Source organism: Sinocyclocheilus grahami, unplaced genomic scaffold, assembly GCF_001515645.1.
Source record: "Sinocyclocheilus grahami isolate Dianchi unplaced genomic scaffold, SAMN03320097.WGS_v1.1 scaffold854.1, whole genome shotgun sequence".
NCBI classification, from domain to species: domain Eukaryota; kingdom Metazoa; phylum Chordata; class Actinopteri; order Cypriniformes; family Cyprinidae; genus Sinocyclocheilus; species Sinocyclocheilus grahami.
In genome coordinates, this window is record NW_015506033.1 from 364,424 (window position 1) to 382,647 (window position 18,224).

General features: G+C 36.9%; 1 protein-coding gene across 2 annotated transcripts; it reads left to right on the forward strand.

Moving 5' to 3' along the window:
- Nucleotides 1-3,475: 3,475 nt before the first annotated feature.
- LOC107563029 (myoneurin) lies at nucleotides 3,476-16,968 on the forward strand. Of its 2 annotated transcripts, XR_001606067.1 has the most exons (5): nucleotides 3,476-3,950; nucleotides 8,978-9,277; nucleotides 11,002-11,319; nucleotides 12,139-12,647; nucleotides 14,376-16,968. XR_001606067.1 is itself a non-coding variant. In XM_016247803.1 (4 exons), the coding sequence occupies exons 1-4, from the start codon at nucleotides 3,629-3,631 to the stop codon at nucleotides 12,576-12,578; spliced, it is 1,380 nt and encodes a 459-aa protein (XP_016103289.1). In that variant the 5' UTR covers nucleotides 3,476-3,628; the 3' UTR covers nucleotides 12,579-12,812. The 2 variants fall into 2 exon arrangements, 1 of the variants encoding a protein (XP_016103289.1); XM_016247803.1 differs by lacking the exon at nucleotides 14,376-16,968 and having other exon boundaries at nucleotides 12,139-12,812.
- Nucleotides 16,969-18,224: the final 1,256 nt, after the last annotated feature.

Consider the following 18,224-nt stretch of genomic DNA (forward strand, 5'->3'; position numbering starts at 1 on the left):
AACTAATTACGTTACTTAGTTACTTTTTTATGGAAAGTAATGCGTTACGTTAAGAAGCTGAATGCAATAAGTTTAGCCATCATGCCAGAAGAGATGACAATATTAAACACATTATGTTTTATTTGATATACAGTAGTTATCATACTGCACCCCCTGGTGTTTGAAAACTGCATTTTAATTAGTTGAATACTTTACAAGAAACATAATTAAGGCAGACTTTGAAACAGAATGTGCTGTTTAAATACTTATATATATATATATATATATATATATAGTAATAATAATAATATATATATATATATATATATATATTATTATCATGGTGAAATGAAGTAGCCCGATAAAGTGCTGATTAAAAATGCTGTGCTTACATGTCTGCTTATCTCTCTGCTTAAGTTGCTTAATTTGTCAATTTTAAATGAAATATTCTCTTGAATATTCTGATTGAATCATTTAATTCAATTTAAATCCTTAAATATATTAATAAATATTTAAAATAGCAATATGTTTGGTTTGCATGAAGTTGTTAACTGCTGTAACTGTTAGGCATTGCAGAAACTTTCCTAACAGAAAATGACAAAACCAAATTATTGCTTAAAATGTATTTTCAAACACTATTCTATTTTAATAGCATTATTTCTAATTTAATACCGCTGGCAATTCCTATTCAAATTTGAATATGTTCATATCTATATAGATAACTGTACTGATATTGATTAGTGCTGTCATTTGCACTACTGCACACTCACTTCTCAAGAACACAAGTTGCAATGAACTTTAATCCTTGAATAAAAAGGTAATTAATAGTTGAATATAGACTGAATGTGACATAGCAACAAAGACAAGTGAAAACTGAACTCCTCCAACAGTAGAAGGCAAGCTGCAACACAATAAAGAAACATAATTCAGAGTATTAGAAACATAATTCAGAGTATTAGATTAGAAAACTGTGTCCTTGATGGAGGAGCAGTTTTCTCAAAAGTTCTCTATAGATAAAATCATCTGTTCAAAATGAATGAATAATTGAATAATGAATAACTAATAATGATCTTAAACCTTCTAACAATCAACCATGGCCTAGTGTAAAAGAGGGTGCCATTTTTATCGACAGAAAATACCTAAAATGACTTGTGTGTCTCCTTTTGCCCCACATTCTTCTTCCTCTGCTGCTAAGAACAGGAACCGGGGCTGTGGTATATTCGTAGCCACAGATCGCACGCACGATGGAGGAGTTCTTTTCCTGCTGTTTTACAACTTCAAAAACCCAACAGATGTCATTTAAAAAAAAAAAAAAGGTTTTACACATAACGAAATAAACTGAACTTCCGAAAAAAAATATGTTTTGAATGATTTAGTCACAGGAGATGAAGACTGCAATCATATTAGTAGGTAATACGTTTGTTTTGTTTTATTTTGTTTTGTTCAAAGGAAAAGTTCAACCAAAAATGAAAATTCTGAAATGAATTTCATTCTGAAATCTCTCCTTGTTCCAAACCGTCTGTTGTTCTTTTTTTCTGTTGAACACTAGAGAAGATATTTTAAAGAATGTTGGTAACCAAACAGTTGGCGGTAGCCACTGACTTAGGCCTACATTGAATTTTTTTTTCATACTGGAAGACGTCAATGCTACGTCAACTGTTTGGTTACCAACATTTTTTTAAATATGTTATTTTGTGTTCAACAGAAGAAAGAAGCTCATACAGGTTTAAAACAACTTGGGGGTAAATGAGAGTAGCTAAATGACAATTTAAATTTTTGAGTGAACCAATTCATTAAAGGGGTCCTATTATGCTTTTTCACTTTTTCAACTTTAGTTAGTCTGTAATGTTGCTGTTTGAGCATAAAAAAGACCTGCAAAGTTACAAAGCTCAAAGTCCACTTCAAAAGGAGATATTTTATTTAACAGAAATCCCTTTTCAAAAACTACAACGAACGACCCGTTTGGACTACAACGCATATTTTCCGGGATTTGTGATATCACAAATATCGACGAATGGGATGAGACCTGGTTGAGCTGCACTAGAGAAGCCAACGAGTGTTATCACTATGTCGGAGACATTCTAGCTTTCCCAAGGCAGACGAACTTAGAGTGGTTACAATCATCCGGGTTTAAATCGCGCTTGCAGGCGGCTATGGTAAGGGGCGTGACATTTCCCGACCAGGCGCCGAGTGCTGCCAATCACAGCACACACTGGCACAGTGTGTATTTCGAACAACCTAGTATGAGATCCTGTTCTAGTACACCCCCAAAACAAGATCAAGACTTTGTAAAAGAGCATAATAGGACCCCTTATAATAGGGCAGATATCTTTCACTTGTGGAATGAATAAGCACTTTTTACAATGGCACCAGTAACTGAAAACATATGGGTGTTTGTGTTTTTTGTGGGTGTGGTCAATAGGCTATAATGAATAATAACTACTTTTAAATTACTTTTCATGTGCACTACTAGACACTAAAATTATGTTAAATAAATAAATAAATAAAATCTGCCAGGGTGTGTGCGTGTCACCCCCCTTTAAAATAATCCCATTTTGTTTAAAATAATCACATTCTGAAATGAAGACGGAGAGTTTTTGTTTTATCCAGCTGTATTTACTCAGTTCAACTTATAACATCCAAGTAAAAGATACACCAACATGTCACAAAAAAATAATAAAATAGAATCACCAGAAAAAAAAGTTGACGCAATATTTACGGACACACGTTTTTATAAGAAAAAAGTTTTTAATTTTTTTTTAAACAATTTAATGTTGTAGAATTAGGAAAATGACTATTTGGGCCTTTTATAAATAAAATAAATGAAATATTACCAAAATAAAAGTAAAATAAAATATTTTGATTACACAATGATACGTGATGGAAAAAAATACACGGACTATTACCAACAACAATAAATCATGATTTTCAGCAATGCAAGACAGAAATTATTATATCGTTATGGCCTATCTTTAGTGAGTAACAAATTATTAAAATAATTTAAAAAATAATGAGTTGGACACCAAATGCACCTCTTTACATCTGTAATCTCCCGCCTTCCTCTCAGATAATGCAGCGGCCGCTTTACCGTAACTAAAACAGAGGAGCGCACGATAAACCTTTTGTTTTCAGTGGGAGTCAATGTGCAATAAAATCTAAATAATAGCCTACGCTCCACAAAAGTAGTGCGTAACTAGATATAACAGGCAATAACTGAGTGGCTGTAATCTACTAAAGAGTTTCAATGAATCGGGTCATTTATGCGCGCAACTTGCCTACAAATCGTCGGATAACAAAAACCGCAAACGGCTCGGTTAAATTACACTGAACGTTAAAGCAGCGTTTTACTTAAAAAGTGTTTCGCAATGCTGGGTTATGTTCGCAAAACGTTTTCATATTTGGGGCAAAATGGCGCAGTGGTCGTTTGGGGAATGTGCTCGTGGAGTATTTGGAATCCAGGTGCGACTCGACTACGTGGAGTACGGTACAGCATACGGAGGGGTGTAAACATCCACGATGTGTTTCGCGAGAAAGGGGTAACTGTTCATTTCGAGGCAGTTGTTCTGGAGGACTTATGTATATTTAACACTATTTTGGGAGGTGGGCAGAAGAAGAATGAAAGAGGTCTTCCAACAGAGCGGTCGCAATCATGAACGGTGCCCTGTATATTTCGTTTTTCCAAGGTCAGCTGGAGTCCGCGCTGGAGCAGGTAGTGCAGCTCGCCGTGCAAGAAATCACCAACACTGCTGGGGCCACTTTGAATTCAATGCTGTTGGAAACGGCCACCAAAGAGCAGGAAAATCAGCGTTTGAGGGCTACCCTTCAGTCTCGGGGAGGGAACGGGAAAAGCAATGCGTCTAAAGGAAAACCAGACACGAACGACGAAACAAAGCAACACCCCCCCGGTCAGATCCCGGGATGTGGCGTTCAGTCCGAAACGCTCAGGCGTGAGCAGAAAGCGCGGGCAGTTGGTAAGGCTATTTGTGTGCAAATGTGTGAATGGAAATGAACAAAACGTGTTGGGGGTCGTGTTCAATAATCGGTGTTATTAAAACGCTCGTGTTTACACTGCAAATCTGACTCTGAGGCTTGTTGCGCAGTGGCGAGGTTTACAAAAACAAGGGTAAACACCATTTTGAACGGAAGGAGGAAGTCGTCTTTTTGCACCCATGTATTTCAATTCCCTAATTGTGGTTAAACGCGCTTGTAGTTCAGAGACGTGGCACGAATGACCCTGCAGTTAAACCCAAACCGTGCACTGATGGAAAACCCAGCTTTAGATGTAACTGTGCTTTGAAACATGCTATGTGGTCTAAGTTGGCCATTAGCTGGTTGACTAGTTCCTAAAACCAGCTTGACCAACCGCTTTCTTGCTGGTCCACCAGTTAGCACCAAGTTCTTAGACTAACTAGAGACCATCTACCATGCAATACACAACTACTAGAATATGCTGAATTGTTTAATTTCAAATTTTTCTTCAGCTCATGTAATAATTAAGAGAAACTGGTCCACAGAACACTGTTGTTGTTGTTTTTTTTAAAGGGGTCATATGATGCTTTTTTTAAAGATCATTATTTTGTGTATTTGGTGTAACAGAATATGTTGACATGCTTTAATGTTCAAAAAACACATTATTTTTCAAATACTGTACATTATTGTAGGTCCTCTATGCCCCGCCTCTCTCAAACGCTTCATTTTCTACAAAGTCCCTCCTTCCGACAAGCGCAGTCTGCTCTGATTGGCCAGCTGACCCTCAGCATTGTGATTGGCCGAACACCGCAAGCACTTGTCGGAAATGTAACGCCCCTTACCATAATCGCGAGCTTCATCTTTCAAAATAAATGTAAAGACAGAGCCCGAAAGGGGAACAGAGTCGCGTGACAGACACAGTGATGAAGCTGGTATGTGTTTGCAGTACACAAGCCACGGTTAAGACAGCTGACTCTACTGTGATGTGACCCTGTCTCTCTCTCTCTCTCTCTCTCTCGCTCTCTCTCTCGCTCTCTCTCTCACACACGTGCGCACGCACGCACACACACGATGCGCAAAACTCTGCATTTGAACAGTCAATAGCAAATACTTAAACTAATAACAAAACAGTAGCTGACCTCCTCTCCTAGGTTCACGAAACCGTCGTCCATAAAATGCATTGCTGTTCTGTTGTAAGTAATCTTAAAGATTCCTAAATGCATCTACTTTCGGAAGGCCAAATAAAGTGCTTTTGCTTTCGCCTAGAAACACACAGCGTCTCCCTGACATCGCTGCTTCAACACTAACTGCAGTTACTGAAACCACGCCTTCTTTCTTTGCGTGCACATTTGGGCGGCATTATGCAAATATTTCCACATAGTGAGGTAGATATGTGGGGGCGTGTTAGAACGAGCCGTTTTAGGGGGGCGTGGCAGAGTCTTAACTTTGATAAAGAATATCTCTTTGCTTTTGAGACTTTAGTCTTTGCAACTTCAGGGATCTTATCTATGCACAATCAGCTTGTAACATTCCAAAGAGAAAGGAAAACTTGAAATTGCATAATATGACCCCTTTAACCAATCATTTACTCTTGGAAGAAGTGTGCAAGTCTGCATAATTCTTCATGGGGGACTGTAGAGAAGCAACTCATTGTTTTAGGCCGAATGTTTTGTCTTTGTTGAGTGGAATTGGAGGATTGGAGGAAGTTTTTGGTGTCTGGTCTTTGAAATGAATCTTAGCAGTCTTCAGGCCTGTGTGGGCATGTATTCATAGACCTTTTAATGTTTGGACTGGAGTTTGGCTGACTTGTTATGACTGCTGCCAATGGCTAGTTTGGGTGATGACACTTCTGTCATTGAGGTGCTCGTTAGCGCTGCTTTTTGTACTGCAGTGACGGTAGCCATGGGGAGGGTGCCTTTGCATTGCATTTTAACCAATAGAGGTGGTTAGAGGAAGCCACACCCACCAGACACTGCAGAGGGTATCCATGGTTAGGGTTTGATGGGGGAGTATCATGAGAGTCTTCATCCTACATAAGCAGAAACTGCAGCCAAATCACAAAAGAGCTCAGTGATCTGCTTTGATGCCATATAGCATGTCAGCATGCACACAGTTTTTTTTCCAAAATGCACAATTTAATTAGTTAGATATAGATGCAGCACTAGAATTAAATGAATCCAGATCAGATATTCCCATTCAGCACATCCTCACAGTTACACATGCTTCAAAATTGCATTTAAATAAGTAAATCATTATTAATTTTAGGGATGCACCGATATGAAAATTTTGGCCGATACCGATAACCGATTATTCTTGAAAAAATGAGCATTTATCGGCCGATACCGATATGGTGGCCGATATATCGTGCATCCCTAATTAATTTAAATTGCAGCTTTCTTAAAGTCAGCATCAGGGCTCAACAGTAAGGATGGCCATTGTGAAAGAGTTTCAGAAGGCAATGCAGATTTGTGATAGTTTTGGGAGCATCAGAAAAAATGTGTTGGAAAAAATCCAAATCATAGATACAAGCTTTCACTTTCTCTCAAAAATGATTTATGGAGTTGGAGTTACATTGTAGTTTTCAGTCTATTGCAAGTTATTTTGTAAAGCAACAACAAATATATTTGTGGGGAAAAATGTAAAGAAAGCTTAACATTTAATGAACAAAAACAATTCTGGCAAATATTAAAATACTTTGCAAAAAGTGAAAATTGATTGGTTTTATGTTCAGAAAAGTATTCTTATATTTGCTATAAATAGTAGTTGTGTTGAACTTGAATTGTAAATAACTTTTTGTCATGTTTTTTGTGCTTAGTGCAGTGAAAATGTTGGGCCACCATGAAAAAAATCTTATTGTTGATGTTTAAATGCATTTTTAATGCTTCTGAATGATTCATTAGTGCACATTATTCCAAAGAAATTAAAGCCTCTGAAATGACTTTCCTTTGTGATCAATTTCACAGAGTCCTCTTGCTTTTCAGCCTCTCCTGTTATTTAGAGACCACTTTACATGATCCATTATATTGCAAAAAGAAGGATAAAATCAAGTCATATCCTATATTTCTTTTTCTTGACTATCCTGTTTCACTCTACAGTGCATCACATTACAGAAGTAAAATGGCTTGTGAATAGCATTTCATGTTGTTTAAAAAGTGTTGCATGTTTTCATCATGTATGAGCCAGGGTGGCAAATTGCAAAAATAAAATATTTATTAGACAGCATAGTTTTATATTGACAGCTAGTGCATTTAATAGTTTAATGACCAAAGATCAATATGCTATATTGACATCAACCTAATATGTTTGCTGTGGCTGAATTTGTGAAATTCTTTAAACATTAATTCTTAATGAGGATTTACAATATCATTTTCCAGCATCACTGGTTTTATTTTTATTTTCAGTTTTATTCTATGTTGCATCTGCCCTGTCCTGCAGTAATATAATATTTTAGACAATTTGTTAGATTGCAAAAGGAACTCAAAATTCAGATTCCTCAGAGAGTTCTTTGCCATGGGGTGCCATGTTGAACTTCCAGTGACCAGTATGAGGGAGTGAGAGAGATAACACCAAATTTAACACACATGAGACCTTGTAACACTAATGAGTCACATGACACCGGGGAGAGAAAATGGCTAATTGGGCCCAATTTGGACATTTTCACTTAGGGGTGTACTCACTTTTGTGGCCAGCGGTTTAGACATTAATGGCTGTGTGTTGAGTTATTTTGAGGGGACAGCAAATTTACACTGTTATACAAGCTGTACACTCACTACTTTACACTGTAGCAAAGTGTCATTTCTTCAGTGTTGTCACATGAAAAGATATAATAAAATATTTACAAAAATGTGAGGGGTGTACTCACTTCTGTGAGATACTGTATATTTGCTAGATATTTATAGTAATATAACTTTAGTAGGAAAACTTGACCACTTTGACTTCTGTTAGTATAACATCTTTTGCAATAAGATGTTAATATTGTTCATATTTTAAGTATGCTTAGACAGTAAGGCATTTAGGGACTTTTAGATGTGATCTTTCAATTGTCTGATCAAAATGGGCTCCTTACAGTCAGGGAGGAATGGAGAGGACTGCATGCTGTACATTTTAAAGGCTGTATTTCTGCAGGGAGGTGCATTTCGTATGAGTTACAAGCAAAGCGTCCAAATCAAAATTCAGACCTGCAGCACTTCCTTCTGATTTGAATACAAGCCACTGACACCCCGTCACTATGAGAAGTGCTGAGGTAATTACCAACGGTTCCTCTTCTTTCCTAAAATTACCTGTCTGCACAACAAATTTACTTTCGGGTATTAATAAAGAAACCTTGAACCTTGATTTTTATAGATTCCTAAACCTTTTAAAACCTCAAAATGAAAGGTTCAGTATCACTTTAAAAGTCATACTTTGACGGTTTGTTGACAGTTTTGTGTCACGTTGGGTTTAAATAAAAAAAATTAATAAAAAAAATGTCTCAGTTTGTCAACATGGTGTAAAACATTATTATATCTGATCTTAAGATTTCATTCAGGATGTTAATTTATGATTTTCAATAAATGCATTGTATTTATTAGTTTTGCAGGATTTTTTTAATCAAAAATTTATTTAATTGGTTTTGCATGTGACCATCATAAGTATGTAAATAAAATATGGTAGTATACAAAGGTTATTATAGGTCAGGCCTAAAATACACCACTCAATTTGATACAGTCCATCAGTTCCATTTCTGCATCAACAGAAACGCATTCATAGTGGCATTTTTCTTAGATTGCCTTCAAATCTTGATCTAGCGTAATTGAGGCTTTAAATCTAAACTTTTGCTTGCTGAAAGTAGGGAGCCAAGCAAATTGGTGTGATTCTCATAAATGTCAGCCAGCAGCGTTATTTTGTGCCGTTCTGTGCAGTGGATGCCGCAGAGAGACATTAGACAACCTACAGGCAATAACTACCTGTTTGTGTCACAAGAACTTTACAGATGGATTTTTCTGAGTAAATAATATCATAACGTCCCCCGTTTTGTCTCCATTTACAGGTCAGTTAAAATCTGTTATGGAGCACGTGCTGGAATTCGCCGTTTATGAGCTCACTAAAATTGTGGAAGACAGCTTTGACGACCTGCTCTCGGAGTTCAACAAGAAGGAGCGGGAAAACCAGATATTGAAACGGCAGTTACTGGACAAGAACATAGTGGAGGACAGTGATGCGGTTGCTGTGGAAACGGAGGACCGCAAAAATGACACTGCCTCTCCTAGCAGTTCCAGAGAAGAAAAGCAAGAGTGGAAAGGCCTGCAGGGCCACTCACCCAAAAAAGAAAAAACTGAAACCACAAACGGTACAAACTGTTTTATTATCTGTTAGTTGATCATTAGAATGTATGTACATTACCGTTAAAAAGTTTTGGGTTTGTAAGATGCTTTTGAAGAATCTGTTATGCTCACCAAGGCTACAGTTATTTGATCAAAAACAGTGAAATATTATTAAATGTAAACAATTACAATTTTTTTTATTTTAAAATGTAATTTATTCCTGTGATGCAAAGCTGAATTTCCAGCATCATTACTCCAGTCTTCAGTGTTTATTATTATATTATATATAAATATTATTATCTATGCTGAAAACAGTTGTGCTGCTTAATTATTTTTTTTTTTTTTGTGAAAACCTCTCTACCTTATTTTTCCAATGCGGAAGTAAGCTGTTTTCTTTGAATGTGTGAGACTTCCGGGTTCATTAGCCGCTGTAGGGAAATAACAAGAAGAATAACAAAGTACAGGAAATGGTAAAACTGTTTGCACTACAAACCAGTGGGTCCAGAATTAAGATAATACATTAAAATAATACGGTAAAACACTCCAGTTTGTAATATGAAGCAGCAAAACAAGCAATTTTTTTACAGCTTTAAAATAGCTGGAAGTACTTTTTTTTGTTTTGTTTTGGTAACATTAAAAAAAATCTTTAGTGTCACCTTTAATCAGTTGAATGCATCCCTGCTGAATAAAATTATTAATTTCTTAAATTAAAATAAATAAAACAAATAAAAATGTTCATGCACTGTCTGTGTTGTTTTAGCAATCATTTGACTAAAATAATTATGGAAACCAGGTAACTGTACAAATCAAATTAGTTTGGTGCAGTTTCCCAACTTTCGGGCTGTTTCTGAGTGCTCAGTTTCGGAGGATTCACCAGACTATTGTGATTTGGCTTATTTTACTGTAACTGTCCATCATTGCTCTACCTGGCACCTGAAACGTCTCTGAATGAAGTTTACAATGTTCCTATATTTTTTTTTATTGGGTGTCAGGCTGGATATACAGCTGTTCTTGTGATTAGGCTCCTACGATCAATAGAAAAATGTAGACAAACATTTCTTTTAAATAAAATTCTGTTTAATGCCCACTTTCCATGGGCAGAAATCAACTGTAGCAGGCTTTTGAGAATAAGATGAAATCTAGATGAAATTTTTCATAGAAAGCATGTTTGTGCTGAAAAATGCCAGTGAGTTCATTTAAATATGGCTGGTGTGGCGCTAATATTAAAAAGCTTATGTAAAATGGTGAGTGCTCAGAATAATATGCCCAATGTTCAAAGATAGTATTACACCAAAATGAAATTTCCCCTTTTATTAACACATGTTGGCACGCCATCTGTTACCGTCTGTTCTTTGGGTTTCATTCAGAATTCTATTTTTAAGCTGTTATGTAAAAACAAAGCAGACCAGGCCAATGATTCGGCTCACAATAAACGTCTTGTTTGCAGACAGATATTGCCTGCATTGCAGGTAATTATTGAATAAGACCCAGGTGCTTGTGCTGAAGTATGGTCTTGTTTTTCAATTATTATAACAATTTAATTGAATTCTAACTAGCTTTCAAATGCGAAAATCACTTTCAAAAGCAAATTCTACATTATTTACAAGTGAATTGCAATCAGCAAACAAAGGTCAGTTGGCTTTCCAATTTAGTTTAGTGTATAGCTCTATAAATGGTGTTCATTAAACCTGAAAAATAAGCCATTGTTTTTCATTTCCATCTCTACATTGTTTTTTTTCTCCCCCAACAGAACCAGACAAGCAGACTGTCATTGCAGTGGCTCAGAACTGGGTGCCCATCCTGGACAAAGTCTTCGGGCAGAAGTGGTGCAGTGACCTCTGGCAGATCAAAGAGGTCACCACCAGTAAAGAGGAGTGCACCGGGATGAGCTCGGGCTCGGTGACCGACATGAACAGCTTAATTCGAGAGGCGCTCATGCCGTCTTGCCTGGCCACTCAGAGGAAGCTGGAGCTGGAGGTGGGGCAGCCACCATGGTTGCCACTAGACGATATGGAGGTTGTTTCTCTAACCTCTGAGACTAAAGGCGTTCCTGTCATCAGCTCCACAGGTAGGCTGAGTTGTGCTGATGATCTAGTGCGGTCAGTGCTGGGTTATCTGGTTTACGTAATCAAATTCCAAAAATTAAGTATTTGTACTTAGAATATATTACATTTTAAAAATGTGAATAATCAGATTACAGTTACTTTTTATTGATTGCATATTAACACAATGGCTGTAAATTATGCTTCCTAATTCTTTTTTTCACTTAAGTTTTGTTTAAAAAAAATTCTACTGTGTGTCATACTATTTAGCTTTGACTATATTCAGAAATGACTTGCAAATAAATTTGCAAACTATGTTTCTGAATAATTTAATGGTTTCTTTATAATTTAGCAACACATGATTCGCATGTTTACAGTTATCTGATATCGGTTAATGGTCACATTGGCATGCAGGTAAACAAATAAAATGTTTCTATTTTTAGTGTTCAATTGTTTAAATTATTTTTATTTTACATTTTTTATGATTTAATTAATTATTAGATTTTCATTAACTTACAAAACCACTGCAGTTCCTACATTAAGCCCAGTTTGGGAAACCCTGTTGTAATGTAATGTTTAATGCATTTTATGTTGTTAATATAAAAAATTTAATATATTTGCTTTCTCTTAGCTTTTTTAATATCAATATGATATGAATAATGGTAAGTTTAAAACAAATTAGATAAAAAAAGTAATCTAAAAAGTAGTCGGAATACATTACCCAAAATGAGTAACCTAGATTGTTACTAACAACATAATCATGTAATCTGTAATTAGTAACGGACTACAATTTGTAAGTAATCTACCCAGCACTGAGTACGGTTATAATGTCTTTGTGTATACAGGCGATGACTCTCAAATCAGATCCCCGTCAATGTTGCAAAGACTCCTGACGCTCCCTTCCCAGCTGCTCGAGGATGACGATGAGTCCATGGATGCCGTTCCCAGTCTGGAAGTGTCCAAAGACCCAGCTGATCCGCAAGACGGTAAGGGTTCAAAGAGTGACCAGATGAATAAGAAAAAGAACGAAGAGGATGAAGACGAGGAGGACGACGAAGATGATGATGAGATGACGAACAGGACTGAGTCCTTGAAACACAAAGGTAGGAGAAAATCCCATGCTTGCAAAGAGTGCGGCAGGAAGTTCAGCCGAGCACATCTTCTCAGAGCCCACCGACAAACGCACGAGGAGACACCCAACCGATGCCCACAATGTGGAAAGAGTTTCTCCCAGTCTTCAAGGCTCCAGGCTCACTTACGGACACACACGGACAAAACGATATGAGAGTGCGAAGATGGGAAAAAATTCAGGAGAATAGGAGGAGCGGTTTTCCAGTGATTATTGCTTCTCGAAGTGAGTGGAACTTTTTCATTACACGTACTGGTGAAGGAAATGCAAGAAATGTGTCGCCTTTTTTGCTAGTTTGAAGGTATACCGAGGTAAACAGATTAGTCATCTGACACGATTTAAAGGGTTAGTTCACCCAAAAATGAAAATTAGGCTGCGTTTTACTCACCCCCCGAGGCATCCTAGGTGTATATGACTTTCTTCTTTCAGACAAATCCAGTTGGAGTTATATTAAAAATGGTCTTTGATCTTTCAAGCGCTATCATTGCAGTCAGCGGGTGTTGCATTGCTTCAGTCCAAAAGAAGTGAAATAAAAAGCGCCCATCCATTAAAAAAAGTGTCTCACACAGCTCCGGGGGGTGAACAAAGGCCTCCTGTAGCGAATCGATGCGTTTTTGTAAGAAAAATATCCATATTCAAAACGTAATAATCACTTGAATCTAGCTTGCGCTCACTGTTGTAAACAGAAGCAGTTCCAGGGGAATGACGTTTGAGGTCGGCGTTGCGCATGTGCCACTCAGAAGTGACAAAACAACGGTCAAGAATTAGAAGTACAAAACAAGGATTTGTAAAGAAGAATGTCAGAGGATTTCGATATAAGCCAAGAGGAGACTGGTTTTCCTTTGCTAAAGTAAGGAAACTTTGCTTCCTTTGCTTCTGTTAACAAACGTTGGTTTTCTCGAGACTCACCAGCGCATGCGCAACGCTGAACTCATACGTCATGCTCCCGGAGCTGCTTCTGTGTACAACTGCTGGCGCAAGTTAGATTAAAGGGATTATTACGTTTTGAATATGGATGTTTTTCTTACAAAAATGCATCGATTCGCTACAGGAGGCCTTTGTTCACCCCCGGAGCCGTGTGGGACACTTTTTTTTTTTATGCATGGGCGCTTTTTATTTAACTTCTTTTGGACTGAAGCAATGCAACACCCGCTGACTGCAATGATAGATCTTGAAAGATCAAAGACAATTTTTAATATAACTCCGACTGGATTCGTCTGAAAGAAGAAAGTCATATACACCTAGTATGCCTCGGGGGTGAGTAAAACGCAGCCTAATTTTCATTTTTGGGTGAACTAACCCTTTAAGATGTTTTTACCTCCATTTCGTTTCCCAAATTTTAAGGATTATTGGAAGAAACAAATACCAGTAACAACAAGCTGTGTAAATATCATAGTAGGGCTGTATAGACCATCACAATAAGAATCGAAGAATTTCTTTTTTCCATTGGGTGTTTTTTCATAATACAGGTTTTAATAGATCATAATACTTTGTAAATATTTTCTACATGTGGAAAAGGTGGTCTCTGTTTGATAGGTCCCTTGCAGCATGCTGGTCTTGTTTCTTTTTGCAAACCTTTTGAATGTAATCAAACGAACCAGAGATAGTGTAAAGCGCCTCCTGTGATCAAATCAACCAGTTATTAATATGTCCCTACTGACTTAGTACTCAACATTGAATACCTCTTATGTTCAGATGTCATACTGGATTTTTATATAATTAAAGTCTTGACGTACATGTCAGATTTGAGATGTTTTCTTCAACATTTCGCCATGGATCGAGGATGGCTTACAATTTTTGACTTGAACTTGCACAACTGTCATCAATTGCATGACGTGCACAACCAAGGAGGTCTTCAAGAGGAATCTGAAGAGGAGATGATGCTATGACAAGAAAAGTGCATTGAAATGGTTATTGGAAAGAAGCTCCTAACTCTTCATATTCTCATTTCAGTGACTTGAAAAGAGGATCTGACTTCCTTAGTATCCTCAACTAGAGTAGCGTCTTCCTGTACTGTTTGCGTGAGGTTTTTGCATACATCTTGAACTTGGAGAAATGCCCAGTTGTGAGATTTGGTTTTCCCAGCATCGGTGGCATGCATCTGAATATGGATCGTTATCTACCATTTCCAGAGAGGCTGACGGATTCTGCACTTACAATTTACTCCCTGTATTGAAAAGATATAGGTCCCACCTGTTACGCACATTCCCACTCTCGACCCTGAAGTTTTACAATATCCCTGTCAGTAATAAGCATGATGGGGGGATGGGGGGATGGGGGGGGGTGTGCGGGTGGAGTACAAGGTGTTACTGTTACTTATTGGATCAATACCTCATCGATGGGACCATATCTTTTCTGGACTTCTGCAATATCAAGAGTAAAGGTCCTGCACAAAAAAAAAAATAAAGTTTACAAATGGAACGAGACCGGCCAGTTGGCGTGCTTATTATTTGATTGTGCATTTAAAAATGTGGCTTATTTTGTTTTACGTTACCTAATATGTCCCTGTAGGAAGGTACCAAGAACTTGCGACCCAAAGATTACAATGAAGGGAAATCTTACATTCACCGTACATTCTCTTACAGGATTATATTGCTTTTTTTTTAAACAATATGGGCCATTACATTTTACATTATGAACCCTAAGCTTCTTTTCAGATGTATTGAGTATCTTAACTTCATTAGTAGACTATAATGAAGTACTTAATCTGTTTAGTGCCTAGATTTAACCGCTCAATAAGCTGATTTTATAGGTGGTGGTGAGGATTGAGAGGTTAATTTGTTGTTTAGCACCCTGCTTTTGTTAAGAACTTGCCAGAACTCCTTCTTTCATGTGCTTAGTGTTTTGACCAGAACAGTCAACTCTAGATATTGTACTAGTTCTCTTTAATTGTTACAGCTGGTCAGATCTGACTTCTGTGTAATTACTAATGTCAAAATAACTCTGTATGTTTCATTGATTCAGACTGCTGGGAGCAATACCGGAAAGGGATAGTTCACCCAAAAATGAAAATTCTCTCATTATTTGCTCACCCTCAAGTTGTTCCAAACCTGTTGAACTGAAAAGATATTTTGATATGTTGGTTACCAGACAGTTGCTCGTGTCACATACCAGCAACTGTTTTGCTACCAACATTCTTCAAAATATCTAATTTTGTGTTCAACCGAAGAAAGAAATTCGTACAGGTTTGGAACAGCTAGAGGGTGAGTAAATGATGACACAATTTTCATTTTTGGGTGACCGGTCTCTTCAAGCTAATTACAGCTCATAGATCCAAAAGACTGAACACGAATTGGTGATATTAGAAAGAGTGACAATATCATGGTATATGTCAATTTGTTCTGGGTTACAGTAAGCATTTTAAATGAATATTGAAGGACTTGAATTTTGCATTTGACTTAATGCAATGAAACGGCCCCATGTACACCCATCTATTTATGACCATGAATTAAAGAATCTTAGCATGTAAAATCGCTTTGGGCTGCAGATATTTATTCAGTTCGTACTGGCGAATGTGTGATGCAGTCTCTTGTAAAAACGACATTGCAACTTTGCGGTATGTTTGTTTGCGTGTGCGTGACTTTCCTTGAAGTGCATCATGATGATAACTCAATTGGCCGTCATTAATACCCTGCACCTGTTGTTTTATTATTTTATTGTAACCTTTTTTTTGTGAAGCAAAATGAACAGCAACTTTTGTCAAACAGTCTTGACACATGAGCTTTGTGATGCAGTCCAACATTCGCCCGGAGAACTGCATTATTCTAATGAACTACTTGAGCATTTTGCTGTTTTGTTTTGTCATGCATGATGACTCCTTTTAGCGGTTTTATTATTTTTTAAGAATCTGCATTGTCATGTATTGAAAAGAACACTTGTTGTAACAGACCAATTGGATCAACTCTTTTCCATGGATCATGGTTAGTAGTTTTCTGTTTTGTTACGGCATAGTAGCACTGAATGGATTATAGAGTTCAGCATTTGACCAATATATGCCAAGTATTACTTTTGTACCATTTTCTTTTACTTTTTTTGTTGTTTATTTTTTACGCCAGTATGTATTTTGCACTGTTTTCCTGCTACTCCACACATCCATACCTCAGTTTTGTTGGTATTCTGAAAGCATTGCTTAGTTCCTTACCTCAGGACTCATTCACATAGTTTTAGCATATTTATGGCGAAAGTAGACAAATACAAGAGCTCTGTTAAATTTGGGTTTACATTCAGTAATATTTTTTGTTGAAATAATCCTCTATACACTGGGGGAAAAAAAATAAGTGATAGGGTGATTAATGAAAACTTTCTATTTAATTAATATAGTTAATTTACAGAAAATGCACATTGTGATCCAGGTAATTATGAACCACATAGAAAATCAATACTAAATCTTTTCCTTTAAATGTTGCATAAAATTTGGTCAACTTTCAAAAGTTGTTATTATAGGGAAGTTTGTTTGGTTGTTTTTTCATCTTTTAGGAGTGCCTGTTGTTGTATCCAGCATTTAATTATTTCTTCTTTAAAGAAAAAAAGAAAAAGATTTTACCTATTACTGAAATGTCTTTTAATGTGACTGGAAGACGTTGTACATTTCAATTATGGCAATACATTAAAAAGGTGTAATATTGCATCGATTACATGCTTTGTCATTTTTCGTCTTGAATTGTATCCATAAAATCTGCTTGCTTCATTTCTACCAGTGCAACAGTAGAGTTGGGTGTTTACCTCTCAGATGAGTTTCTGAACTCAATGGATTCTGGGATCGCTAGAAATGAATATTTTTCTTAAACCTGGATGCACAGATGGGCAAAAGGCAACCAATTAAATGGCCCTAAGGTTTTTTGGCTTTTTAATAAATTCTACAGTAAAGTCCTCCAGCTAGATTCCTGTTTGATGCTATTGTTGATGTTCTGAGCAGTAACAGCTGTGTGACGCTTGCAGTTTGATTCGTATCAGTTGTGGAAATGGCTGCACACTGCAGTGTGTGAAGCACACCTTCACAGCAAATGAAATAACATACAAGATGAATGTACAGTGTATGTGCTCCTATTTTGTTTTTAAATTAATAGTTTACTCAAAAATGAAAATGTTCTCATCCTCCTGCCATCCAAGATGTAGGAGTTTGTTTCTTCATGGTAACAGATGTGGAGAAATGTAGCATTGCATCACTTACTTAATAATAATGGATCCTCTGCAGTGAATGGGTGCCGTCAGAATGAGAGTCCAAACAGCTGATAAAAACATCACAACAATCCACAAGACTCCAGTCCATCAGTTAACATCTTGTGTAACAAAAAGCTTCTTGTCTGTAAGTAACAAATCCATCATTTAGTTGTTTTAATTTTAAACTGTTGCTTTTGGGCAGAATAAAAGTCCATAATCAATAATAACGCTTTGTCCAGAATGTCCATCACCTGTTGTCCTCTCACATGAAAATCCATTGACATATTGACAGAACTGTTTTTAACTGTTCTTGCTTGTAAATTGTGCTTGATCTGCATATTTCTCTCCTGATTCAGACGAGCCTTTTTTTTTTTTTTTTTTACTGGAGAAAGCATTATTACGGATAGAGGACTTGTATTTTAGTAGGAAGCAGCGGTTTGAAGTTGAAAATGTCTTGATAGATTTGTTTCTTACGAAACATGCAGCTTTTCTCTTCACAAGACACTGGTGTGGTGTGGATTGTGATGTTTTTATCAGCTGTTCGGACTCTCATTCTGACGGCACCCATTCACTTCAGAGGATCCACTGGTGAGCAAGTGATGTAATCCATTTCTCCAAATCTGTTCTGATGAAGAAACAAAC